Raw genomic sequence first — 27,351 nt, 5'->3', positions numbered from 1 at the left:
TAAGGGGATCGGGCGGGAGGTGTACACAAAGAACTCTCCATTGCAAGAGCCATGGAGGACTCTGGTGTCTCCTTCTGCTGCTGGAGGAGGGCAGGCGGGAGGGGTGAGTTGGGCTGCTCTGGTAGTTCTGCTGACTCACGATGTCCACCCTGCTTTCGGTTGTCCCTCTTCATGGGTCATGGCGCCTGAGTGACATTGTGTTACTGACTAGCGAGAACATTCTTACTCCTGGCTTTCTGCGGTGATATACCTCCTGAGAAAGTGAAGCCTGCATATGTCTCTGTGTTGGCTACTGTGGGACTCAGATGCCTGGAGTCCCTGTAAGGAACTGAGTGCCAAAATCTAGCAGGATACAGTTTGTGACAGAACAGGAAGAGGTCAAGAGAAATGGGAAATTAAGAAAATGTGAATAAAACCCAAAGAATTACCTTGGTGAAAGTCTAGAAGATAATTTGTTTCTAAAAATAAGGATTATCTACAGGTAGCGGGGCCCAAGGCAGCTCTAGAAACTGCAGGTCCTCTCCTGGCAGGGGTGGGGTGGGAATGGCACTACCAGGAACCCCGAGCCCCACGAGGATGACTTCTAGGGTGTGAGGGGCTTTAGTTATGGGGCAGGGCTGGCAGAGAGGGGGCATGGAGGAGTTGGGGGAGGAGGAGGGGGCTTGTCGTGGTGCTGACCTTGGCCATCACTGCTCAGTGGCAGCACCTCCGTTGGCCAGCTACTTCAGGAGCAAGGTCACAACCAGCGTGCCAGCACTCCAGTAGCAGGTTGAAGTTTGACCCTTGCTTGGCATGTTAATTGGGTAGAGCCAGGATGCTTTCAGGGCAAGAGAGGGGCCAGGTGACTTGGTTCAGGGCGCTAGGGGAGCCTGCTGGAACTGGAGCACTGGCACACTGGTCATGACCTTGCTCCTGAAGTAGCTGCTGACATGCGCACCTGAGCATCCACTTGGATGCCCTACATTCCGTAAGGCTCTGGGGCTGCGTGGCAGAACCATGCCTCGTCTCAGTGTGGCCCTAGAGAAATCTTGCCTACCATGACTGTGCCGGCCACAGCGTGCCTCCCACCCAGCAGACAGTGGTGTACCTGACACAGTTCTGGTGGGTTGGTTTAAGGATTCTTGATTTTATTGTAGGAAAATCTATGCTGCTGTGGCCGGTTTCCATGCCAGATACTGCAAGTCAGCAAAAGTGATCAAACCTCTCCAGGGCCCCACCTCCTGCTCTTGCAAATCTGTATAGTTGCTCCAAGCCACAGTTGAACACACGGTGCAATGACACCCCTTTGACTCACAACTTCCAAGCCAGATGAACTTGAATTTGCATTCTGGAGTCTTTCAATAGTTGAGCTTAGATTTGGTGTTTTCCAAGTTTACCTCAAAACTTTCAAGAGCAACTTTTAATAGAAAAGGAGCAGAATTGGGGAAATTTTACAGAAGAGACTAAGTAGGCTTGTGCATGTTTTAAGTCGAAAAGCTCCAAAGGCCTTGCAGAGCTTCTCCTTCTCAGTGAGGCCTGGTGTGGGTTCCATGTGTGGCCAGAGGGCCTGGCTCCTGAGCCTTGACTGTAGTGAATGGAATGAGCGTCGGTGAGGGGCAACTAGGACTCACTGCCCCTCTAGGACTCACTGGTGTGGGCATTTCTGTTTCAGGATCCTCCGGGCTCGTAAAGCAAGTTGAAGTTTGACAGCCTTTTCTGTTTGACCCTTGCTTGGCACGTTAATGGATTAGAGCTAGATGCTCCTACCAGGGTAGGAGAGGTGCCGGGTGACTTGATTCAGGGCGCTAAGGGAGCCTGCTGGAAACGAGCTGTATGCCTGTGTCCAGGCATGTGGGTACTGGGTCAGCAGGTCAGGGAGGAATGCCGTTCCCTGCCACCCCTGCCATCTGCAGGTGAGGCAGCTCTGCACAAATCATATGAAAGTGTGAATTTCCAGGGGCCTGACCTCCAAGTTGAGGTAGGAGCTAGAACAGGATGAACGGACGGCTGCCTCACATACGCGGAATAATCCTACTTGGGATTGCTGGATTCAACCTGGTTATGCTTTGTTGTGAATTTTTTTTGCATCTAAATTCATAGGAGATATTTGTGTGTGGATTTCTTTTTTTGTACTATCTTTATTTGATTTTGGTATCAAGGTCGTACAGGTGGAGAAGCCCAATGCTTGGGACCAGAAATGTTTCAGATTTTGGATGTTTGCAGATTTTGAACATTATATACTTAACCGTTTTAGCATCCCTAATCCGAAAATCTGAGATCTGGAATGCTCCAGTGAGCAATTCCTTTGAGTGTCATGTTGGCGCTAAAAAAGTTTCAGATTTTGGAGCACTTTGGGGTTCAGATTTTCAGTTTAGGGATACTCAGCTTGTTCTGGCTGCATAAAATGAATTGGGAAGTTCTTCCTCCTCTCTATTTCCTGGAAGAGATTGTGTGTAATTTTTGTTAATTCATTTTTAGATATTTGGTAGAATTTTCCAGTGAAACCATCTGGGCCAGGTTGGGGTTCTTTTCTGGGAGCTTTCTAATGATGAATTTAATTTCTTTAATGGTTATGGAACCATTTGGATTGTCTGTTTCATCTTGATTGAGTTTTGATGGTTTGTCGTTTCTGAGAAATTGGTCCATTTCTTTTAAGTCATTGAACTTAAGAGCATAAAGTTCTCGGTAGCCCTCCTTTTTATCCTTTCAATGGCTGCAGGGTCTGTAGTGATATCCCTGGTTTCCTTCCTGAAATTGGTGATTGGTGTTCTCTTTTTGTCTTTGTTCTCTTGCTAGAGGTTTATCAATTTTATTGATTTTTTTTTTTTGAGGAGCAACTTTTTGTCTCATTGATTTTTTTTTCCTTTTATTTTCCCGTTTTCAGTCTTACTCACTCACTCTGGGACCATATTTTTACACCTGCAGCCAAGCATTAAGGAGACATTCTAAGAAAGGGGTGGGGGTGGCAGGGAGCCTCCCTCACTGTGGGGGTTTGTGGAGGGGAGCCACGCTGCCAGTGCAATTTCTAGGTCAGAAAGAGAAAGCACTGGGAATGACAAGCATTTTCTTTTCTTGTCTTTGTGGCATCCTGGGCTATGACACACTCCCTTGTCATCACCCGTTCTCTCTGTGTTCCCATGTAGCTCTGTAAGCCCTCAGACCTTCGTGGGGTAGAACGGACACCCGGATAGCCAAGGGAATGAAGGAGCCAGGTCTATTGTGCCATCTCATAGATGTTCACTCCGTTTCGTTACTCTTCCAGTTGGCTTCAGTTTTGGGATGAAGCAGCCCTGTGGTCTTGGAAATGCCAGATGGACATGTCTGGCCACAATCTACTGACACTTACCTCCCCTGCCAGAGGCGTGCTGCCTGGACGACAGGATCTTATTGGCTGGGATGTCATTTCAAGTCTACATTTTTAAGGCATTAGAATAATGAAGGACATTGTGTTGTGACAATAGACTTTTGGCTGGACAGTAGCTAAGTTTGTTGCCTGTAAATTCTTTCCCATGAGGGCAGGGTATGTGGAGGTGCCTGGGAATGAATCTGCAACCCTCGGCAGGTTCTCAGCCTGCTAGTGTGAGTTGGTGGTGATGAGCTTCGGAAATTGCTGACCTTGGGTTCTGCCTGTCCTTCGGAATGATGTCATCCCTGTGCTGGACTGTTGTCCTTAGGGCCTGGGCCGCAGAGATTGAGTTCTTGGTCTCTTGATTTGTCAGGGTGGGTGTGGTCTGGGGCATCTGGATGGGGCCCTGAGATTCCAGAACTTCGTCGTTGAGCTTTATTTCAGACATGTCTGCCAACTGTTAGGAGACATTGTTTTAGTTAATGAAGTGTATCTCAAAGATCACGTAGTAAAATTGCCAGATGAGGCTTTTTGTGGCAAACTTACTCAAAGATTTCTGCTGAATGTCATTTGTATGCACATACCACGTCCCTGGCTTTGTATGTGTCTCTGTGTGTCTCTATGTGTGTCTCTTGTTTCTGACTCCTTCTCTCTGACCACAAGCTCACAATAGATACACATGCAGCTCTCACCAGCTTCTGCTTAGTTGGAGATTCTTATGTGGTCACTATAGCTGTGATTCACAGTCCTAGTTTTAAGACACCGAATACTTCTGGTTATACCAAAAGATGTAAAAACTGATTTTAAAAAAGTAGCTGGGCAGGTGGCACACGTCTACAGTCCCAGCTACCGAGGGAGCTGAGGCAGGGGTATTGCTTGAGTCCAGGAGTCCAAAACCAGCCTGGGTAACATAGTGAGACCCTCTTTTTTTTTTTTTTAAATAAAGATAGACAATTCACTTTTAATTAAAAACACAAACATATTAGAATGAATGAACAATAGGTTGTAACTGCACAGAGGATGAGAATCGCTCTTCCAAATCAAAAGCTCACCCAGCCAGACCTGCCCCGCTTGGACCTGCCGGAGAGCGACACCCCAGGGAATCTCCCTTGTCATACTGCTGGCATGCTTAGCATCAGCCACCCGCCTCCAGCTGTTTGATTTCCTGAGCAGGGATGCAAATTGTGATTAGGTTTTCCTTTTAGGAGGTTTTCCCTTTAGGAGTCATGGGCCTGTGTGGGCAGAAGCAGGTCCCTCAGGAGGGACACCTGGAAACAGCACTCCCCTATAGCTGATTGTAGCTGAACGCCTGTGCTTGGGTGTATCCTGCCTGCCGACTGTACAGTGGGGCCTCTGTGTACTGGGGCCTGATCTCGTGCTGTCAGCCAGGTTTGCGCATAGTCCGCTGCATTATGAACTGTTATGCTGAAATCAGAATGTAAATTAGAAGCTCCTTGGCAGACTGGGAGGTTACACAGAGGGGAGCCAAGGGCATGAACATATTCTGGGGGCAAGATGGCCTAAAATGTTTAAATTCGCTGTTGTAACTACCTCTTACATTTCTCTCACATGTGCTATGTCCACTTGGAGGTGAATGGTCTGTTGATTTCTTCTCTCCTCTTATCAACCAGCATTCATATGGGTCTAGTTCTCCACCTCTGCGTGAATACCCAGGAAGTTGCCATCTCACATATTTCATTTTCTGAGCAGGAAGCCATCTCAGCAAGCTGCCTGCGTGGCCTGTCCTTTTCTGGCAGTCCAGTGGGGCTCTGCCGTTTCACTAATATCATTGTCAATGTGAGCAGGTGCCCTGAGACCCTATAACAGAGCGAGGCAGGCTCACTGATGGTTACTCAGATGTCGACTCTGGAAGAGAATCAGCACAAAGCGGGCGCTCCAAGGAGGAGCAGAACTGGGCTTCATCATCGTTTCGTAGGCTTTGAGGTCAAGGACAGGAACAGCAGTCTTGTGGCTGGAAGCAGCAGAGCTTGACAAGAGGAAGCCTGTGCGGAGCCACTGCCAACAGGAGATGGGGTCCTGCTGGCAGCTTTTCTGGAGAAGGACGGCGTTGGAAATGAACTGCTGTGGTTTGCTTCAGACTGTGGTGCACCTGGAATGTGTCCGGGGGAAAACGTTGAGGCTTGAGTAAAATAGCACAGCACAGACATTGGCAACATCTGTCTGGTCTTGGCACGAAGTCACATAGAGTGATGGGGCCCAGCGTTTGGGGAAGTTGAGGGAGCCAGGAAACAGCCAAGTCCGGCCTCTGCACCATGCCTCAGCTGGAGGGGTTCTACCTACTTGAAAACTGAACCCTAAGAGTTTAGGATTTTTTTTAAGACACAACATTTGAAGCATCTGAGTGAATCACTGATGGGGCTTCCAGAGTTCCGTGTATCTCAGCGCTGCCTTTTCTTCCTGCTGCTCTGAGGCTCACATCACCCCGGAAGGGATGTGTTCTCCCTCTGCCGGCTTTGCCCTGGGCTAGGCCTGTGCAGGCTCTGCAGGGGGTCGGCGTGGGGGGGAGTCTTTCCTCTGCTTCTCCTACCAGGCTCCTTCTGTGACCTGTTCAGTCTCTCTCTCCTCTGACAGCATCTGCCCAAAGCCCCAGGTGCTGCTTAGAGCTGACCCCTCGGGCACCCCAGGATGCTGCGCCATTCTTTCCTCTCTCACATGGCCTGGGCCATTGTCCCTTCGCTCAGCTGGCCTCTGTCTTCTGCACCTTCTGAAGTCTGGGTGGCCAGCGTGTCTGTGGGAGTAAGGACCTTACCAGAGGGCACTGGAGAGCTCTCTTGGCTCTGACTATCCCAGCTCCTAGTCTCCAGGAGGTTTGCTGAAGACCATCCTAGCTTCACTGTGCCTGTCCTCTTCCTCAGCTCCTTTCCAACAGAGTCCACGTGCTGCTTCTCAGTCCAGCCACTCAGCGGCACCTCTGTTGAGACTGCAGGGTTGTTAGAGCGGATACATCACCCACGTTGCTAGGACCAGCCTCCTGGTTAATTGAGACCTGTGTTTTTGTTGGCTTCAAATGCAGAGAGCTCTGTATGAATGATCTTCTGCCAGAAGCAATGGGAGAGGGGATATTTTTCATCCACAGGGAAGCACTGAAAGATTATTTTGAGGAGCCCTAGAACTATATCAGAGCCCATTCCCGGCCGGGCGTAGTGGCTCACACCTGTAATCCCAGCACTTTCGGAAGCTAAGGCGGGGGAATCACGAGGTCAGGAGTTCGAGACCAGTCTGGCCAACAAGGTGAAACCCCGTCTCTATTAAAAATACAGAAATTAGCCAGGTGTGGTGGTGTGTGCCTGTAGTCCCAGTGAGGCAGAGGTTGCAGTGAGCCAAGATCACACCACGGCACTCCAGCCTGGGTGACAGAGCAAGACTCTGTCTCAAAAAAAAAAAAAGGACCCACACCCCCACACCCATGAGTCAGCGAGTACTCAGTGTCCACCAAGAGAGGCTCCAGTCAAATAGAGAGTAGAGTCTGGCCTTCCTCAAAACACCAGCAAACTGGATTCAACAGCACATTAAAAGGATCCTATATTTAATAACATAATCAAGGGGAATTCATCACAGGGTGCAGAGATACTTTACCATAGGCAAATCTATAAATGTGATATGTCATGTTAACAGAATACAGGACAAAAACCATATGATCATCTCAACAGATGCAGAAAAAGCACACGACAACATTCAGCATCATTTTATAATAAAACTCTCTTCAAATTAGATATAGAAGAAGTGTTCCTCAACACAGTAAAGGCCATACGTGACACACCCACAGCAAATATCATACTCAATCGTGAAAAGTTGAAGGCTTTTCTTCTAACATTAGGAACAAGGCAAGGGTGCCTACTCTCACCACTTCTATCCAACGTAGTACGGAAGTCCTAGCCATAGCAATTAGGCAAGAGAAAGAAATAAAAGGCATTCGAATTGGAAATGAAGTTAAATTATCACTGTTTGCTGGCAACATGATCTCATATATAGAAAACCCTAAAGTTCTGTTGGAACTGATAAATAAATTCAGTAAAGGTGCAGGATACAAAGTCAACATACAAAGGTTGGTAGCATTTCTATACACTAACAAGGAACTACGTGAAAAAGAAATCAAGAAAACAATTCCATTTACAATAGCTGCCCCAAAATGCTTAGAAATACATTTTTTAACCAAGAAAGTGAAATATCTGTACACTGACAACTATAATTACACTGATGAAAAAAACTGAAGAAGACACAAATAAATGGAAGGACATTCTGCGTTCATGGATTTGAAGGATTAATATTGTTAAAATGTCCATACTGCCCAAGGTGATCTACAGATTCAGTGCAATCCCTATCAAACTTCCAGTGGCATTTTTCACAAAGTAGCATGGCCCTTTGGTTGGAAAGACTGTAGATACCACTTGAGATGGGTTAGGATGCACGTGACAAACTGTTGGAATGTGGGGCTCTTCCAAAAGGAGAGCAGGAGTGCAAGACTTTTCCAGAAAGGCTGGTGGCTTTGTGCAGAGAAATGGCATCTAAGCATATTTGTAAGGCTTTCTCTTCCTCTGTGTTAGAGTCAGAAGCTGCATGCCACCCGTGTGCAGAGCCAAGTCCAGCTCAGCTTTCCCATAGGTTTGCTTACACTTGCTGGGCGACCCCAGCCTGGCTGGAGGTGCAAGGGAGCACGTTTGTACCTTGTAATGTTTTCTCTCTAGAGTAAGTAGTGCAGATGTTTGCAGGGATTACGTCAACTGCCACAGCAACTGGAATTCTATCTGCAAACTTTTATTTGCTGGGTTGGAATCATTAGTTAATTAGGACTTTTTTTTTGTTTTTTTGTTTTTTTTTGGAAATGGAGTTTCACTCTGTGGCCCAGGTTGGTGTGCAATGGCGTGATCTCGGCTCATGGCAATCTCCATCTCCCAGGTTCAAAGGCTTCTCCTGCCTCAGCCTCCCAAGTAGCTGGGACTACAGGCGCATGCCACCATGCCTGGCTAATTTTTTGTATTTTTAGTAGAGATGGGGTTTCTCCATGTTGGCCAAGCTGGTCTTGAACTCCTGACCTCAAATGACCGGCCTGCCTTGGCCTCCCAAAGTGCTAGGATTACAGGTGTGAGCCATCATGCCTGGCCTTAATTAGGATTTTTTTTCTAGCAGCAATTTTCCATAAGAAGTAGACTATTTTTATACGATTATTTATTATTTTGTGGGTGACCATTTTCTGAGTAGTCATATTGGTGAGGAACAAAACCCTGTTGAAAAGAGAGATACTGCTGATTTATGAATTTAGAGATACCTGTATCCCCATTAACAAGCAAATAAATAACATCAACCACATACTCATTAAAAATCCCCAAAATGCTGCAAAACTTCTATGTTAATATTCTAACTCTAAAAAATAAATAAATAAATAAATAAATGAAAATGCTGTTACTGTAACACCTTCTAGCAATCATTACCAATAGGTGCTTGCGCAGTGAATATAAATGATGGATTTCAGCTCCCTCAGTTTGAAGTTGGGAAGTTAACAGGCCAGGGGTAAGGGTCCCCAGAAGTAGAGGATGGGGGTGAGGAGTCCCCAAGAGAAAAGGTAAAGAGAAGGGAGACGGGAGGTGACAGACGACACTGCATCCCTCTTCCCTTGTGGGAGCCAGCCTTTGTGCCTTCCATCAGCTGCAGGTAGAAGCCAGGTGAGAGGCCACTTGAGCCCTAGGGGCCATCAAGGCAGGAAGTGTCTCTCGGTAAAGATGTGGGGAGCAGGCAGATATGGGGCTTGTGCTCCATGGCTGTTTTTGGAGTCAGGGCTTACACTCTTTGGTTCAAAACTTATTGTAGTAAACTGTATTCCCAGAGGACCCCTCAATTAAAGTATCACTACCCTCATAGAATGGAAGTGAACGTATTCACATTCATACACAATGATGGATTCTTTTTGCTGTTGTATTTGTTTCAAAAGTCTAGGCCTTTCCTTTCTTTCAGACTCTATAATACTGTTGTTTTTCCCCCTGAAAGCAGCATTATACACATAGTGTACTAAGAAAAAGTGCACCAGGGAATTAGCACCGGGGCCTGAAGTACTCTGGAATGTCCCTTTTATTAGAGCAAAGTCTTTCCTCTCTTTCCTTTCCATTTTGTTTGTTTCTATTTAAAAGCTCTATTTTAGGCTGGGCGCGGTGGCTCACGCCTGTAATCCCAGCATTTTGGGAGGCCAAGGCGGACGGATCATGAGGTCAGGAGATCGAGACCATCCTGGCTAACACAGTGAAACCCTGTTTCTACTAAAAATACAAAAAATTAGCCAGGTGTGATGGCAGGCGCCTGTAGTCCCAGCTATTCGGGAGGCTGAGGCAGGAGAATCGCTTGAACCCAGGAGGCGGAGGTTGCAATGAGTTGAGATTGCGCCACTGCACTCCATCCTGGGCGACAGAGCGAGACTCTCTCACAAAAAATACAAAAAACAAACAAAAAAAAACCCCTCTATTTTAAAGAAAAGTCAAAGGGAAAACACCACCTGTGTTTGCTCTACCCTAAGTCAAATTGCTTTCATTTTCCTTTGTTCCTGTCTAGTCTCTATTATGAACATGCTGCTCAAGTTTTTATTCATTGTTAATGGCTTTATGATATTTCATTTCGCTGGTCTTTTTTTTTTTTCTTTTAAATCCAATCTTTCCCTTACTGGGGGATGTTTTAAGGTCAGGCCTCAGTGAGCCTCTTTGCACATATGGTTTCTTCTTCTGGAGTCTTTTCTGGAATAATTCTGGGAGTGGGCTCGCCCTGCGGGAGAGTAACATTTTTATAACTTGATAGATGTAGCTGAGATGCCTCCCAGAGGGGAGACCTGCCTCTCCTCCGGCAGCTGTGCACGTGGGCTTGTTCCCAGCAGCCTGGCCAGGGTGGTCCACCTGGTGTTTCTCATCTTCTTTCCCCGGAGCACTGACTCCTGCGCGTCCTCTCGAAAGACTCTTGACAGGACGGGTGTTTTATGGGTGTGATTCAGTGTCCTCTTGCATCAGTTCAATGTGGCGGTGTTCAATCAACCCTTGTAGCGTTAGCAAAATTTGCTCAAGTCATTCCGCAGGAATGTCTGTGTCTTGCTTCCAAGAAAGCTTGTAAGTGCCGGCAACAGGCCAAGCAGCTCACAAACCTGACCACAAGCCTGTGAGTAATTGTGGGGCAGCACTTAGCAGTCTTTTATTTTCGACTTACTAAAGTCTCATCTTGGCCTCACCTTGTCCCTGGAAGGTGGCGTGGGTGGGGACCGCCGGGTCAGATCTTTTTCACCCTTGCCGTGGAGCCAGTTTCCTGTTGCATGTGGGGGATGCAACATGTGGTGAAGAGTATAGCAAACGAAAACATGTGGGTACGGTATGTGTAAGTGAAGGGAACAAACTCTTAATTCCAACTAGTTTCTCATGAGAGACTCATGAATCATTGTGATAGTTCTCAATATAAACTTAATGTAGGCCAGACGTGGTGGCTCACACCTGTAATCTCAGCACTTTGGGAGGCTGAGGCGGGTGGATCACTTGAAGTCAGGAGTTTGAGACTAGCCTGACCAACATGGAGAAACTGTGTCTCTACTAAAAATACAAAATTAGCTGGGCATGGTGATGCATGCCTGTAATCCCAGCTATTCAGAAGCCGAAGCAGGAGAATCGCTTGAACCCGGAAGGCGGAGGTTGCAGTGAGCCGAGATCCCGCCATTGCACTCCAGCCTGGAAAACAAGAGCAAAACTCCATCTCAAAATAATAATAATAATAATAAACTTAATCTCTAACTCTGTTACTCCCTGTAGCATTTACAAGGACCCTAGGGCTGGATGTTTCTCAGAGGGACAGTCTAGTACCCTGGCTCATGCTCGAGTTATTTCTGTACAAGTGATTGTTCTTGTCTGGGTCTGTCCTTGAACATCTCTGGAGATGAGAAAATCATCGAGATTTAACTTTGTTCCATCCTTTCTTTCACTAGAGATTGAGGTGGACGTGCTGGTGTAATCCTTTCTTCTTGGCCACTGCCCTGGGGTGATCCACACAAGCCCAGTGCTTTCTTCATGTCGCCCTCATAGGGCTGAAGGTGGCAGAGTACTCCTCGCTGTTGCATTTCTTTATTTGACACTCACCTGAGATAAAACCTTTTGTGACTCCTGCCTCTTAATTTTTCTCCTGTTTCTCAGTTGACAGTGGACTTATGCCGAAACTCTAGCTGAGGAGTGGAAGGACTTGAATAGAACCTCATCCAAATTCCTGAGAGGCAAGTCTGTGTTCCTGGTGGTGATAGTAGTAGTAAAGTTATAGTAGTGTTTGCACAAGAAAAATGTGAAAATTCAGGACCAAGTTTGGGGGAAAAGTAGAGCAAAACAAAATAGAAGATCGAAAGCTGGGAATTAGTAAAAAAGAAGTGGATGAGGAAGAATGGTATGAAGAAAAATGAGAAAAGCAAATGAAAATGAGGGCATGCAAAAAAATATATGAATCAGAAAATTAAATCTAGGAATGGGATGATTACAGAGAAGGAAAGATGGTTCTGTGTAGCTGGTGATCAGTAGAGGAGATAGTCACGGAGGATTTACCCATCAAATATCGTGTGCCTCCACCACACAAGTTTCTCTCCTGCCTTCCTCTTCTTCTTGGACTGTCCGAAGGACCAGAGTAAGTACCACAGCATCTGTTAACCCTTTGCTATTGTTAATTGTTAGATGTATCTTGCTTCCTCTTCTCCCCATCCCCACCCCACAAACAAATAAAAGTCCTTGATCCAAGATCCCTGAGGGTATCTGTCCCCTGAGAGGGTCAGCTCGGCCAGGCTAGAGCATCCAGTCACTCAGTCAAACTCAGTCTAGATGTTGCTGGGAAGGTATTTGGTACATAGTTGACTGCAAGTAAATGAGATTATTCTCCATAGTCTGGGTGGGCTAAATCCAGTCCATTGAAAGGCCTTGAAAGCAGAACTGAGATCTTCCTGAGGAAGGAGAAATTCCACCTGCAGACTGTGGGGTAGTTCCTGCCTGGAGTTGCCGGCCTGCCCTCCTGATGGCCCGTCCATGGCTTTCCGACTTGCCAGGCCTACAGTCACATGAGCCAATTCCTTGAAATAAATATCTTGATGTATGTGTGTGTGTGGATCTTACTGGCTTTGTCTGGTAGAACCCTGAGTGATACATCCCTAAACCTTTCATTCGACTTAACATTTGTGTCATAGCAGTTGGGTACATTATTAACTATCTTGCATTTTCTCCTTACTTCACGGATGACAGTCTTGTGGCTCCTCTCAGCCTGGGCATTTTCTCCCACCAAATCAGGTGCAAAGTATGTGCCCCAGCTATCCATGTGTTACTCGACTGTGGAAAAATCTCAGATTTTAACTAAGGAAGCAGAAGCAAGAAGTTTTTCAATAAAAGGGGTTCCTTAACACTGTCTGGGATCTCTTTGCCCAATGATTTTCAGGACATGAAACCACATTTTGAACTAACAGTGATTGTAGTATTCATTGCTTTGTATGATTTTTAAAGAATCTTTTCTTTGTATGTGTGACTTGAGAATTTTACCATAAAATGGAGTAAGTACTGATTGCTAAACTGATCAATGTTAACGGAACCACAGAAAGGCTGGACTCAGGTAGGGTTCCCATCTCCACACAGCTGTGCTGCCCGTCACCTATTCCAAGGAATCGCTTGTCAGTTCCCTGTTTCAACATAAGCACTTGTTTCTGCCTGTCATGCTGCTGCGATTATTTATCAATGACAAATGATTATTTGTCATTGTTATGATAATATTAGGTCACAGATGTCACAAGGCTTTGGGTGGAATTAAGCTCAGTGGCAAAATTAAGCAACCTGAGCTTCAAAACATCCTAAATGGGAAAGCTTTAGTTCAGCACCAAGTGCAGCAGGGAGAAACTCAAAAGTTTCTCAGAAGTTTCTCAAAAGTTTGCCTTGGGGACATGATATCCTAGTTGTGGAGCTTCTCAACTGAATGCCTTGTGGTCCTTTTCTTTCTCTATATTTAGCTTCTTGGTAAAAACTCAAGCTTTGAGAAATCCATTTCAGAAATTCAAACTGGCAGAAAGAAGGAGTGAGGAAGGGAAAGTATCAAAACGTTTTCCCTTTCTCACTTGTTCTACTGGTGAATAGTGACTGATGGAAGACCCACAGCCCTCCTCTAGATGAAATCAGGCAGAGCTGAGAACATGGCAGTTGGAGGGAGTGTGGCTCCTCCCACCTCATGGGGCAGCATGGAGAACCCTTCTCGGGCATTAGTCAGGGGCTGTTAGCTCAGATGATACAAACCAAAAAGGACCTACTCTTGGGTGGCTCACCTGTTTTCTATTTTGCAATCCTAAAAGTGATTTTTTAAAAATCAGCTCTAAAAATACTAAATACAATTTGAAAAGAGCCAAGCCAAATAACACTGCAAGTGTAGGGTGGCTTCCATGTTTGCATACTTCCCAGTTTGAATACTAAAATGAAAACTTGGGGCTGTTTGGAATGTTGGCCCGGAAACCAAGGGTGAGGGAGAGTCTGCAGGCCGCCGGGTTGCCTTTCACAGCATTCCAGAGCCCACGGGGGTGCGAGGGGCCACAGCCCAGGCCTTCCAGCAGCCTGGAGAGAGGGCAGGGAGCCACCCTTCCTGCCTCCAGACCTCCTGCCAGGCAGGGGAGGCGACAATGCCTGTGTTCCACGCGGGATTCTTGACGGTTCGGGAGTTTCTGTGGGCCTTAGGTAGATATCCCCCAGCCCCCACGATGCCCCGACCCGTTACAGCTTCGCTGTTGGGAGTGAAAGGAGGCGACCCTCCTCAGCATTGCAGTGACTTGCACAGACTGATTCGCTCTCCTTAGCAGTCAGTGAACACGTGGTAGGGTGATTTAGAACTCGAAGGAAACCCGATGAGATACCATTTCACCCTACCAGATTAGCGAAACTTTGCAAGGGTGAGGACATCAAGCGGGGCGAGGCTGAGTCGCGACGGGACCTCTTCTACACAATGCTGAAGGCCGGGGCGCCGCAGTGAGGGGGAGAAGGATGCTCTGGGCCCCAGCCGCGGCCCGGGCCCTGTGCGCGTGTCCCTGGCTGCGCTGCTCACAGGAGCCCCAGACTAGCCAAAGGCTCATGGCCGCAGGGTGGATGAGTAGACTCATGTCTCTGCATCAAGGAGATGGACACGTGACTCAGGTGAATCTGAGAAACAGGACGGTGAGAGACAAGTCACGAAAGAACGTGCGCTCAGTGATTCCACTTACAAGAAGATTAGAAATGGGCCAGCAGCAAACGCTGCAGTTGAGGAATGTGAACACGGGTGGCCAGTCTCAGAAGCAGGAAAGCCGCTATTGCAGGAGTCAGGGTGCAGGCCTCTAGAAGCGGGCGGAGTCTGCGGCAGGCGAGGCCGGGCCTTGCTTTGTAATTCTCCTGGAAACGTGGGTTGTGGCTTGTTCAGCCTCGATATGTTTGTGTCCCATGTGCGCAAACAAAACGAAATGCAAAGTGGCTCTCTAAAAGGGAGTTGCGGGTCACAGTGAGTGGCCCTGGCCCTCGCCCACGCCGGTGGCGTGGCTGTGGCCGTCCTGGCTCCTGGGCCAGGCCGCCTACTCCCGCTTCACCACCGCGCTCTCTGCAGACGCAGGGCGGTGTCCAAGCCAGCACACGGACCTGAGGCACCTGGCTGTCGCCCGCCGCAGCCGGTTGCGGGGCACGGCGGGGGTTTCGAACCCCTTTTCTCGCTTCTTGGGGGACCCTGGGGCTGCCCTGGAGGCCCAGGAACCTCGAGGCCAGGCCCAGGCGCCCCAGGCTCGCAGCAGGGCAGAGGGCGCCTCCCTGCAGGCCGCTGTGCCGGGGTCCCCGCAGAGCCCTCCGGGCGGAGCAGGCCCCCAGCTCGGAGACGGCCCTCTGGGCAAAGACAGGCTCTACCCGCAAGCCTGGGAGAGTGGGGCCGGGTGCGGGCGTGGGGAGGTGCCCCGGGGTAGGGAAACCGGGCTCAGCCGAGGGCAGGCGGGCCCGCCCAGGCCGCGATGGGAAGGGCGCGACGCATGGTCCACGGTCGGGCTCTCGCAGGCGGGCCAGCGCTACTGCCTCAGTCCTACAGAGCTATGGTGAAAGACAGCGCTCAGATGAGACCTGGGGCGGCGGATTCCGCGGGAGTGCTGCGCGTCTGAGCCGTGAAGGCGTAGGGGAAAAGGCGGCTTCCCTCCGTCCGCCCTCCTGACAGTGGAAATACCCAAGGGGGAGGCATCCTCTGACGGGAGGGACCTCCGTGGAGCGCAGCTCTTGCAGATCATTATCTGCGCTTCCCTGCCTCCATCCCAAAGCCACGTGAGGCCAAGGAACACAGTTGGCTGATCAGACGTCTAACCTCAACACATAACAACTTGCCTCTTGCTTTGCAATTTACATTGCAGAAGATTCCAGGGCCCCACCTTAGCAAACAAACCCATGGTTCTAAGCTGCATTTCATCAAAGAATATCACTTTTTACGAACTCATTAAAAGCTGAACAAGGCCGGACTTGCAGGCAGGTGAAGCCTGGAGAGCACCATCCCACGTGTTTTGATGGCTCTAATCTTACTCCCCCCGGGTCCTAGGCACAAATCTAGAAAATCCTTGCTGTCCTTTTACTACGATGCCCGGGGTCGTCACGCTCCCCTTGTCGTCAGCCTCTCCCACTCCCTGCAGCTGCAGGCGGTCCGTAGATTGTAGGGTGAGATAAGGAGGCAGGGAGGTCAAGAGAAATTGATTTCAACCCGTAGTAGATTGCAGGGATGAAAAAGGTGAATTTGTGTTTGACCATTTCACAAAAAAAAAAAAAAAAATCTCTTTTTAGTATATGTGTGTGTGTGTGTGTGTGTATATATATATGTGTATATATATGTGTATATATATATATAATTTTTTTTTTTTGAGACAGAGTCTCGCTTTGATGCCCAGGCTGGAGTGCAGTGGCATGATCTCGGCTCAGTGCAACTTCTGCCTCCTGGGTTCAAGTGATTCTCGTGCCTCAGCCTCCTGAGTAGCTCGGACTAGAGGCATGCACCACCATGCCCGGCTAATTTTTTGTATTTTTAGTAGAGACAGGGTTTCACCATGTTGGCCAGGCTGGTCTCGAACTCCTGATCTCAGGTGATCCCCCACCTCAGCCTCCAAAAGTGCTGGGATTACAGGTGTGAGCCACCACGCCAAGCCATTTATAACATATGATAATATTATAGTTTTGTCACGCAAAATTCAATCAAAATACTACCATAGGTTGAACATCCCTAATCTGAAAATCCAAAATCCAAAATGCTCCAAAATCCAAAACTTTTTGAGCACTGACATGAGATAGTGATACCTTTGCTTTTCTGATGGTTTTGTATACACAAACTATTTCATGCACAAAATTATCGAAAATATTATATAAAATTACCTTCAGTCTAGGTGTATATGAAACAGAAATAGATTTTGTGTTTAGTCTCAGCTCCCATCCCCAAAATATCTCATTATGCATATGCTAATATTCCCAAATCTAAAAAATATCAGCCATCCAAAACACGTCCGTCATAAGCATATTCGGTAAGTGGCACTCACCCTGTATAGTGCTTTGGAGAAGACTTTGGGATCCTGCTCTAAAGAAGTTAGGATGGAAGTGGTGGTCATGAAATTGTCTTTTTACAGAACTCATCTATGCCGCCCAATTTCTCCACGTAGGAAGGAATCGTGTCTCCTAGTGACCTGGACCTTGTCATGTCAGAAGGGTTGGGCATGCGGTACGCGTTCATTGGACCCCTGGAAACCATGCATCTCAATGCAGAAGGTATGCATCTGGGGCCAGGATGGGAATTCCATTCTATTTAGTGTTGTCATGGGTTTTGTTAACAGTCACATTTTGCCTTTTCTTACGACTGAATAGAGACAGTAGGATATATAGGAGATAATGGCCAGCCCTGGTGATTCACAGACAAGGCAGGGATGCGAAACGCTGTGTACTGAGATGTAAATCCATGCGGAGTGCATGCACCTCAGGGCTCCGTGTGGTGCATTGTGCTCAGGTGAGAGCTCAAAGGAAGAGAGGCTGGTGATGTCACGGAAACTTCGCAGCATGTCACCCAGCCTGGCAGAAGGGAAAGTGGTAGTTTCCTGAGGAAGATGATGACATTATTTACAGAGGCAAGAAGAAAAGACAGGGGGCTGACTTAACCCACAGGGACCTCTGCTGGATATATCTTCTACCCAAATATGAGCAAGGTTTTCTTCTAGAAGGCTAGGGAGCCTATAGTGAGGGCTTCCACACGCTGGGAGCTGGAGAGGGGCATATGGGTGGGGCAGTCAAGACATTGGCCAGACGCTGCCTCCAGAAGGCTTGTGGGAAATTAAGTCTGAGCCCATTATCTGTGATCTGGTAACTCTAAAGGAAAGATGACTTGGGAAGAACAAGAAACTTCCAAGAATGGAACTCTGTCAACCAGATTTTAATTGATCCAAAAAGAAGATGTCATTTGATAACCAATAAAACCTATAGCAAATTAAAACAAAGTAAATTTTAAAAACTATGTATAAAATCTGGAGAGAGATGTAACCTAGATGTTATTATTGCCAGCTATCTCTTGGTACTGAGATTATAAGTAACTCGTAGTATCTTTTTGCTTGTCTGTGTTATAAATTTCTACAATTACTATAGATTAATAATATTACTAACTTGGAAAACATACAGAAAGAGAAAAGAAATATTGTCTGCAGCTCCATGGTCTGCATTTAACAAAGGATACTGAGAAGCTGGGGCTTATCCAGAAAAAAGTGACCAGAGTCTCATGTATGTCTCTCGGTCTGTATCTTTTGTGGGGGCGGAAGTGGAGTGAAAGACTGGAAATGGCAAGCAGACAGACAGGTTTGGGCTCAGTACATGGCAGGAAGAACTTTCTAGTAACAGGAGCTGATGTCCAGGAAAGGCCCATGCTTTAAGTGGATAAGCAGAGCAGGGGACGTGGTTGCCTGCGTGTGGGAGGTTTAGATGTTGACAGGAAACTCCCTCCGTGAGAGGGGAGGTTAAGAGTTGGTGACCGCTCTCAGTCTGTTTGACTTCAGTTCTATAATTTCAGTATTACATTTTGGTGATAGTTCAGTCAATTTTCACAGTAGTTAATGAAATATGCTGTCCAATGAATAATTCAAGGCAGCTTTACTAGACATGTTCCTGCACACAGCAGGTGCACAGATGATTTCTGAAGTGGATGGGCCATGTGTTCTCTGCTTCAGTTCTTATCAGAATCAAGCTAAGAGGAGTGAAGGGAAGAGGGGAATCTGCTCCAGCACTTGTGTGTTAGTTGTATGGGAAGATAACCACTGAATAGAGGAAGATAATGTAGAGAAAGATGGCCTCATGCAATGAAACAAGAGTTTCCTTGTATTATTAACACAAAGTCTGAGATCATTTCAAATGGTGTTTTCAACCAGAACCTCAAAACTTGTGAGCATATTTAAGCATTTGAAATGTATATAGATTTGTATATATATTTAAGCATTTGAAATGTATAGAAATTTATACATTCGAAATGTTTATAGACGCTGCCTGATAACCACTGTGTTTTTCTTTCTCCTTTTTTTTTTCCTTGAGAAAAATAAGATAATTGAGGAATCATAAGAAATAGATAGGGACAGAACTGAGAACAGCTTTGACTTTCAAACAAATAGAAACAGAAGCCAATGAAACCAGAAACTCAAGAATCAAATAGAGTGGCAGACAGGAAGGAGGCCCATAACAATTTTTCAAACAAAGCAGATATGATAAGAAAACCTAATTGGCTTCATATGATAATGGTGGACGGATGTAGTTTTCAACTTCAGAGCATTCCAAAGACCAGAGTTGGAGAGTTATAAGATCTGGCTGGGAACCCATAGAAATGTTTATCATTCTTCCCTGTGTCTCCCAGAATATATCAAGATTGGAGTTGGGAGAATTGTTCTTCTTTTCTGATACTGTTTTCATAAAGCCAGCATCTCAGGTTAAGGGTAGTTATTAGCCTGAAAGGCTACCATTTATCTAGAACTAGTGCAAATATTTTAGGATTTATTTTTAATCTAATGAAATAGTTTCTGAGAAACAGGAGGCCAGCGTGCCATTGCCTTTTGGCTCCTTTTACAAACAACACCCCTGAAAGATGGGCCCTCAGAATGGTGGTTCTGGCCTGTGGAGCCAGCGGGCCGGCTCCTTACCCTGGCTTTCCAACCTACTGGCTGTATAACCTTGGGCAAGTGACTTAAGTTCACTGCATCTCAGTTTCCCCATCTGTGAAATGGGGACAACAGTAACTGCTTCCTCAGGGTGGTGTGAGAATTGAACCAGATGGAAGCTCTTAGCTGGATTGCTGGCACCTATTAAGTCCTTAATATATGTTGTATTCAAACAGAGTTTTGTCTTGTTTGTTTCATGTACTACTTTTCTAGTTTTTTTCATTATTGTTTTACTTCTGGTTTTTAAAATTCTTCCAAAAAGATTCACAAGTGCAGAGAGAGGAATAAATACAGATTAGGATTTTTCCTGTGGTGTGGAGAAGCCTCTGGAGCCAGGTACCTAGAGTTTCCCAGCCGGGTTTGTTTCTTTGCTAAGCTTTAGACTCGCAGGTCAGTAGAGAGAGGAACCGCTCCGTCTTGTCCCTGGGGCTGTTTGGGTTCCTCTTGCGTTTTGTTCCACTTGAAATGAGGACATCTCAGAATCTGGCAGCGTGGAAATCGCCTCCAGGGGAAGTGGATGTTTATTTACCATTTTGCCTCACAGATTTCCTCTCCTGTGTAGACACTTGCCTTTTTTAAAACTGAGATGCCTGGTGGCTGGTGGGTTTGGTTGATTGATGGGAAGCGATTATTTGCCAGCCAGTGGAAGCAGGTGAGCCGATGGGCGGGGACTTGCTGAGGTGAGGTGAGGGGCCCTGCCCTGGGCAAGTCCTCACTCAGGTGGGAATTTGATCCTGAGAGGAGGAATGAGATAATGTCGCTCTGTGCTTTGAGGCGTTTTTGATCTTACTTAATGAGTTCTGTGAAACCCTGTCTCTAAAAAGCAGGTGAATTCACATAGGTGTGGGTTCATAGCTGTGTGAAAGAAAACCAGACTTCCCCGGTATGGGTGGCAATTAGGGCTCTCCAAGGAGCTGATGCCTGGAATCCCTCCTAGTGGCTGTGGCCTCGGGCTGGGGTCAAGGCCTCCTCTGGTGCCTGCTGCATACATGGGAACGGAAAGGATTCCTGCCTGTGCACCTGGGGCACTCAAACCCACTGTCCCTCAGAGGCCCACAGCCCAAGACTCCCAAGTTAGAAAGCAGCAAGTTAAGCTACATCCAATCTCATGAGAATCAATTCTTTTTTCTACTTTTTGTCTTTTTCTGGATAAGCATCTCTTTAGAAATTAGGTTCAGAATCTTCTAAGAAGCCAAGCTCTACAAGGGTTTTGGAAGACTTAGAACTCAAAGGGACAGAGGGCATGGAAGCATAGAAGAAAAAATACAGGGGAGGCTGGATTAGATAGAAATAGTGGGGGAGGGCAGACCAGGGGGATCAAAAGTGAAGTGGGCTGTGTTGTATTTTTCCTATTTCCGAAGAAATTGGCATTTTAGAGTAATTTACACCCAATTCTCCTCTCGTGGTATAGAGAAGCCAAAATAATTGTTGAAAATAAATTATACCTCCCTAAAATGGAAGGGGAGGAGTTGCAAATAACAGTCACAGTCATAAGTTTACTGGGACATGGCTGTACACAATCAGGCAGATGCAGGTCGTGAGTCTAGGTCACTGTGAACTCCTGCCCTTGGAGCACTCGGAGGCTGCACCCATCTCATGGTGAGCACGTGGTGTGGGCAGCTGAAGTTCGTCACAGACAGTGAGGCTCTTCATCCCAAGGGCATGTTTTTTTTTTTCAGCCTCTTTTACATTTTTTTTTATATATATATGCTTTTATTTTTCCATGATTACAAACACAACTGAATATCAAATGCACAAAGTAAGAATTATACGGGGAAAAAAAATCAGATATGTTCATATATATATCACCTTTTCAAGGCTGTTTCCATCCAGAATAACCTTGGTTTGCCAGGGCCAATAGAAAGAAGTTACAAAATCGCCTTTAGTCAAATTTGTGTGTTTGCTTTCTTCTATAATTCCACTACCTCCACCATCAACGACTTGAGATAGCTGCCAAGGTGTTGTATAATCAGTGCCAGTGTCTTCATTCATTCTACAAGGAAGGCTGTCACTTCACACTTGGAAGGTTGCATAGCGGCCAGGCAGAGGTGCTCCTCACTTCCCAGATGGGGCGGCCGAGCAGAGGGGCTCCTCACTTCCCAGATGGGGTGGCCGGGCAGAGGCGCTCCTCACATCCCAGACGGGGCGGCCGGGCAGAGGTGCTCCTCACTTCCCAGACGATGGGCGGCCGGGCAGAGGCGCTCCTCACTTCCCAGACGATGGGCGGCCGGGCAGAGACGCTCCTAACTTCCTAGACGGGGTGGTGGCCGGGCAGAGGCTGTAATCTTAGCACTTTGGGAGGCCAAGGCAGGCAGCTGGGAGGTGGAGGTTGTAGCGAGCCGAGATCACGCCACTGCACTCTAGCCTGGGCAGCTTTGAGCATTGAGTGAGCGAGACTCCGTCTGCAATCCCAGCACTTTGGGAGGCCGAGGCGGGCAGATCACTGGAGGTCAGGAGTTGGAGACCAGCCTGGCCAACACGGCAAAACCCCGACTCCACCAAAAATACAAAAACCAGCCAGGCGTGGTGGTGTGCGCCTGCAATCCCAGGTATTCAGCAGGCCGAGGCTGGAGAATCACGGGAGCCCGAGGCAGGGAGGTTGCAGTGAGCCGAGATTATGCTGCTGCACTCCAGCCTGGGCAACAGAGGGAGACCGTGAAGAAAGAAAGGAAAGAAGGAAAGAAGGAAGGAAGGAAGGAAGGAGAGGAAAAGAAAGAAAGAAAAGCCCAAGAGCATGTTACAAAAAGTGTTTATATCAGTAAGATTGACATTTTAAAGGGTTTCCTGAATAAAAATGGGGAAATTATGAATTGCACTATTATGAATTCCAGCATGATAAGTTTTAAAGGGACCTTTATTTCTACAAAACAGAATAAAACAATAAAAGTTTTGTAGAAATAAATGTCCCTTTAAAACTTTACGAAGGCAGAAAGGAAAGAAAGTTCTAGAAAGCTCCTGGGAGGTTCAAATGGTTTCACAGAACAGGGAGAGATGAACACTTGCTCAGAGAATGTGACATGTTCCAGAGAGTAAGTGCTGTGTGAACTGAACCCCTGGCCTGTTGCTGCTCTGGTAGGAGAGGGAGATGGAACTGGCTGCTGAGGGGTCTCTTGAGGGCGCCTGCCTGCCTGCAAGTGGGGGGATATGCAGCCACAGCAGCTCTTTCCATTTGCTTCTAATTTAACATATTTTCAACTTGATTCTTGTGTCTCTGCCTCCCCCCACCCCAAAAGGAAGGAATAAACTGTATTTGTGTCTAGATTTTGTCTCCTTTAGTTTTAATAAATAAGCAACTAGCAAAAGTGAAGTAAGTAATTTCCCACATGAAATAAATGTGTAGGTTGTTTTCTGTTCTCCAGAAATGCTAAGCCATCTACAGTACCTATCCAGTGCCGGAAAGCTCAGGAGCCTTCCAGAATTCTGCACTGCCAAATTAACACTTAGGTTAAATGAGATGAAACCCCTTCTTTTATAAACAGAGTACCCATCAGTTAATTTCAGGTGCTAATGTCAGAAAAGTTGGTATGTTTGAGTCTTTTGCCCTTCAAAACCATTTTGGGGGAAATTTTAACACACTGAGAGAGAAGAACTATTTGAAGCAAATAAATTGCAATCCAATGATTTTAGGCTTTCACATCAGCATAGGTCAATCAAAACTAAACCCCAAAGATGATGTTTGTTTATTTTTTGCTTTTTGAGCATATCTAGTACCGATGGTTCATATTTTAAGTTAATCATCCACAGTTTTTGTGGGGAGTGGGAAGCTGAGCTGGGGCAGGCTCTGCACATTCTGCGGCTCCCCATGTTACCTTTGTAGGCGGACTGACCAGCTGCTGAGCCTTTAAGGGTTTGAAAGATGTGGGAAATGGGTCAGGGTCGCAGCAGTAGCCTAGCCTGTGTCCTCCATGGCGCCCAGGACTAGAAACGCCTCCTCCTCATCTTTCAGGATTCCGGCCCTGGCTTCTGACTTGACTTGCTAAGCACAGGCCGGCACCAGCCCATTAGCCTCCCGGCAGCAGGGAGGGGAGGAATGTGAGGGAGAGTGAGTCTGCGGGGCCCAGCGGGTCGGGGCAGGCAGATGCTGGGTGGGGGCCGTGACTGGCCTGCGCTTTCCCCTGGGCGCACCCCATTCTCGCGCAGTCAGCCTAGCCCGTGCGGCTCCCTCCCTCTCCCTCCAGGATAAGCCTCTTCCTGCATTTCTTCACCAAAGTCCCAGGGCCCTCTCCTTAGAATCTGAGAAATCATGGCTCTCCAAGGCTGGGGAGCAGCAGGAGCGTGGGAAGCGTGCATGGGGGCTTGTGCAGCTGAGCGCCTGGCTCCATCCACCCAAACCAGCAAGGCACAAGCCAACATGAGCTCTCCAACCAGTGTTTCAAGTACCTGCAGCCCTGACCGTACCCAATACAGTGCTGAGATCTGTGGCCTAACAGTGAAATAAGTGACGGGTTTACCTGAGATCTGACATCTTTAATTCTTGGAAAATGCATTCAAGCGTTGTACACAAATAACCTTGTACACCCATGGTTGGAGGAAACACTTTTGGTGACATTAGGACTTAACTGTGATAGCCAACAAATCAGTGTGTGAACGCAGGCCAACCGGAGGGTCCCGTGAGATGCACCAGCAGAGGTGACATGCGAAGTCTGAGGGACCTGGCACTTTTTTTTTTTTTTTTGAGATGGAGTCTCGCTCTGTTTCCCAGGCTGGAGTGCAGTGGCACAATCTCAGCCCACTTCAACCTCTGCCTCCCAGGCTCAAGTGATTCTCCTGCCTCAGCCTCCTGAGTAGCTGAGATTACAGGCACCTGCCACACCACGTGGCTGATTTTTGGTATTTTTAGTGGAGACAGGGTTTCACCATGTTGGCTAGGCTGGTGTTGAACTCCCAACCTCAGGTGATCTACCCGCCTTGGCCTCCCAAAGTGCTGGGATTACAGGCGTGAGCTACCGCGCCCAGCCAGGCCCAGCACTTTTTGACATTTGAACACCCAGGAGCCAGCGTGGACAGTGGTTAATGGGGAGGGTCTCTTCTCCAGTGCCAGCAGGCCCTTACACATTCCCCAGCTCTGTCTTGTCTTCACAGGGAGGGAAGAGTGTAGCTTATCTGACCCCAGGGTGAAACTCTCTGAACGCATTTCTGAATCTGAGTATAACTAAGAATGTTTTTTTCTGAGATTGTGGATTCTTGTCTTCCTGCAATTCCAGGTATGTTAAGCTACTGCGACAGATACAGCGAAGGCATGAAACATGTCCTAAAGACTTTTGGACCCATTCCAGAGTTTTCCAGGGCCACTGCTGAGAAGGTTAACCAGGTACGTAGTAGACTCACTGCAGAGAAGCATGCTTGCCGCCTGGAGCACGTGCTGCCCCTCCCCTCTGTGGTGGGTGGGCCTGCATCTGCAGCTGGAACCTTGGCCCCTGATCTTGGTGGTTCCTCATTCATAACTTTGTTCATGATTCCATCGTGTCACCAGGACACCTTAAGGACAGGGTGACCAGTGAACTGGTAGCTCATTGTGACTTGTCTCTGAGGGACTGAGGTCTTTCAAGATTTGGAAAGCTGCTGTTCATTGAGGGTTTACTGCTTTTGTCTTTGAAAGCAGTTTCTGCACAGTTTGCACAAACAAGAGCAATAATTACACTCCTGATAAATTATTTCCTCTTTATTGTCCTTTTTTTCCTTCTCCTTCTTGCAGGATATGTGCATGAAGGTCCCTGGTGACCCGGAGCACTTAGCTGCCAGGAGGCAGTGGAGGGATGAGTGCCTCATGAGACTTGCCAAGTTGAAGAGTCAGGTGCAGCCCCGGTGAATTTCTTGTAATGCAGCTGCCACTCCTCTCATTGGAGGCCCTATTTGGGAACACTGCAAGCTCTTAATCAGCCCTCTGTGACATAGGTAGCAGCCCACGGAGACCCTAAGCTGGCTGTCTTGTGTGCAGCCCGAGTGTGGTGGTGCAGGCCGGTGGTCTGCCCGTCACTTCGGATCATAGCCCTGGGCCTGGTGGCACAGCAGCACTTGCGTTCTCGGGGCTGTCGATTTCCTGCCACCTGGTCAGATAACCTGGAGATCTTCACCTTTTCTTTTCAGCTTGATTACATATGACTGCATTTTACAGCCGGTGATTGTAGTTTCATGTTGATATGTGGCAAAATATTTTTGTAATTATTTTCGAATCCCTTTCTGAATACTCTGTGGCCCTGCATTTATGAGGCACCTACCTTCATTTTGCTAACGCTTATTCTGAATAAAAGTTTTTGATTCCTTAAAGACTTCTTTTTTCTTCTGATTTTTTCTCAGAAACACAGCATTTGATCCTGATGACTGGCATATTTTAGGGTGACCATGACGAATAAGTCATAAGCAGATACTTTTTTCCAGGCCCTTTGTCCTTCACTCAGCAGAAATCCAGCAATGTGGGCTTTTCCCAGAGGAAGTTCCATGGTCCCCTGAGGCTCTACGGTCAGGTGATGTTTGGGAAACATCACTGACTGCCCAGCCCTTAGACACTCCATGTCTGTAGCAAATTAAAGGCACCAAAGTTCTACACTAAAGTACCTGTTTGATCCAACATTCCATTATTGTCTTTGATGTGGTCTTTTCCTAGATCCAGTCCCAAAACACTCTGGGAGTACCATTACATGCCCCACCACCCACAGGGCCATGCACACCACAGTGGCCAGATGCCACCAGTGGGCTCCCCTGACACTTCCCAGCCTTGCAGCTTCTGGTGCCCAGCTTCATCCAGCAGGGAGCTGCCTTTCCTTGGGGCCAGGGCTGTGGAGGTGCTGGAAGCAGTGCCCCGGTCAGGAGCCGTGTGGAAGTGGTCACCTTAGCTAACCTGTGCTCGCAGACTCCTGCGTTGCACTCGTGGTCACCTTAGCTAACCTGTGCTCGCAGACTCCTGCGTTGCACTCATTTATTCTCACAGCATGCGCTGAGTGGCTGTGATGTGTCACGCATCCCACAGGTGGCCCCTGCCCTTCAGAAGGTCACCATAAAAGAACATAAATTGAGAATAAAACAGGACTGGTTCTCCAGAGGAATCCAACACAGGATAGTCTGGCCAGCTGCCTGCCCTGTGTGCCCTGGAAGGTCTTGAGGAGGTGGCCAATGAGGGGGCTCGGGTAACAGGTGGAGTCAGCCAGCCCTTCCGGGAGAAGGAGAGCATGGGGAAGGCCTGGAGTGTTCTGGAAATGAAGAGCTGCCCACCCTGACCAAAAAGGAGCCCTGGAGGGGACCCTGAGTGGAGCCAGGTAGGGAAGAATCCAGGGGCTGTGCCAATGGCTGCGCCTTCACCTAGAGCCAAGCATTCCGCAGGCAAGGAGTGCCCCAATCAGGTCAGGCTCTCAGAAAGCTCATCCCACAGCAGAAGGGGCCAACCTGGAGGCAGAGAGTGTTGGGGTCCACGTGAGAGTGAGTTGGGCAGTGAACGTAGAAACCATCCTGGGTGGAACCCACAGTCCCCACAGGACCTGAGAGAGGCGAGGAGGCTGGAGCTGATGTCACCCACAAGATAAGGAGATTAGGGGAGAGGCAGGAAATGTGAGTGCCCCGATATGCAAGCTTCACTGAAAAGGCGACGTGGCCAGACATGAAGGAGGCTTCAGCAGGAAAAGGATCCTTCCCTTCATCTGATTAAGTTTCAGAAATTCCTTAACTGGTGACTAAATCCCTCACCCCTCACACCCTGTGACCTACTGACAGAGTTCCTTTCCGTCAGGTCTGCGCTCCTCCCTGAAGCCTCTAGCTTTGGCTGCTTTCCTTCTGCACACTCCGGGGTCTTGGCCCTGTCACTGCGCTGTCCCCTGTGCCTGCAGGACTCCCCTGATGAGCCCGCCAA

At 47.7% G+C, this 27,351-nt stretch overlaps 1 protein-coding gene across 9 annotated transcripts in view; it reads left to right on the top strand.

The window, feature by feature from the left end:
- The window catches only part of CRYL1 (crystallin lambda 1), a 124,195-nt gene extending 98,417 nt beyond the window's left edge, over positions 1-25,778 (top strand). For all 9 annotated transcript variants that reach the window (XM_058437791.1, XM_032150700.2, XM_058437789.1 and 6 more), the window contains 3 exons: positions 16,992-17,097; positions 24,716-24,822; positions 25,207-25,778. In XM_058437791.1, coding sequence (XP_058293774.1) covers positions 16,992-17,097; positions 24,716-24,822; positions 25,207-25,320 — 327 coding nt within the window. In that variant the 3' untranslated portion in view covers positions 25,321-25,778. The remainder of the gene's footprint in view (positions 1-16,991; positions 17,098-24,715; positions 24,823-25,206) is intronic.
- Positions 25,779-27,351: the final 1,573 nt, after the last annotated feature.

Source organism: Hylobates moloch, unplaced genomic scaffold (genome assembly GCF_009828535.3).
Source record: "Hylobates moloch isolate HMO894 unplaced genomic scaffold, HMol_V3 SCAFFOLD_4, whole genome shotgun sequence".
Taxonomy (NCBI): Eukaryota; Metazoa; Chordata; class Mammalia; order Primates; family Hylobatidae; genus Hylobates; species Hylobates moloch.
Note: the sequence above shows the minus strand (reverse complement) of the source record. Positions and strands in the feature narration are given on the sequence as shown.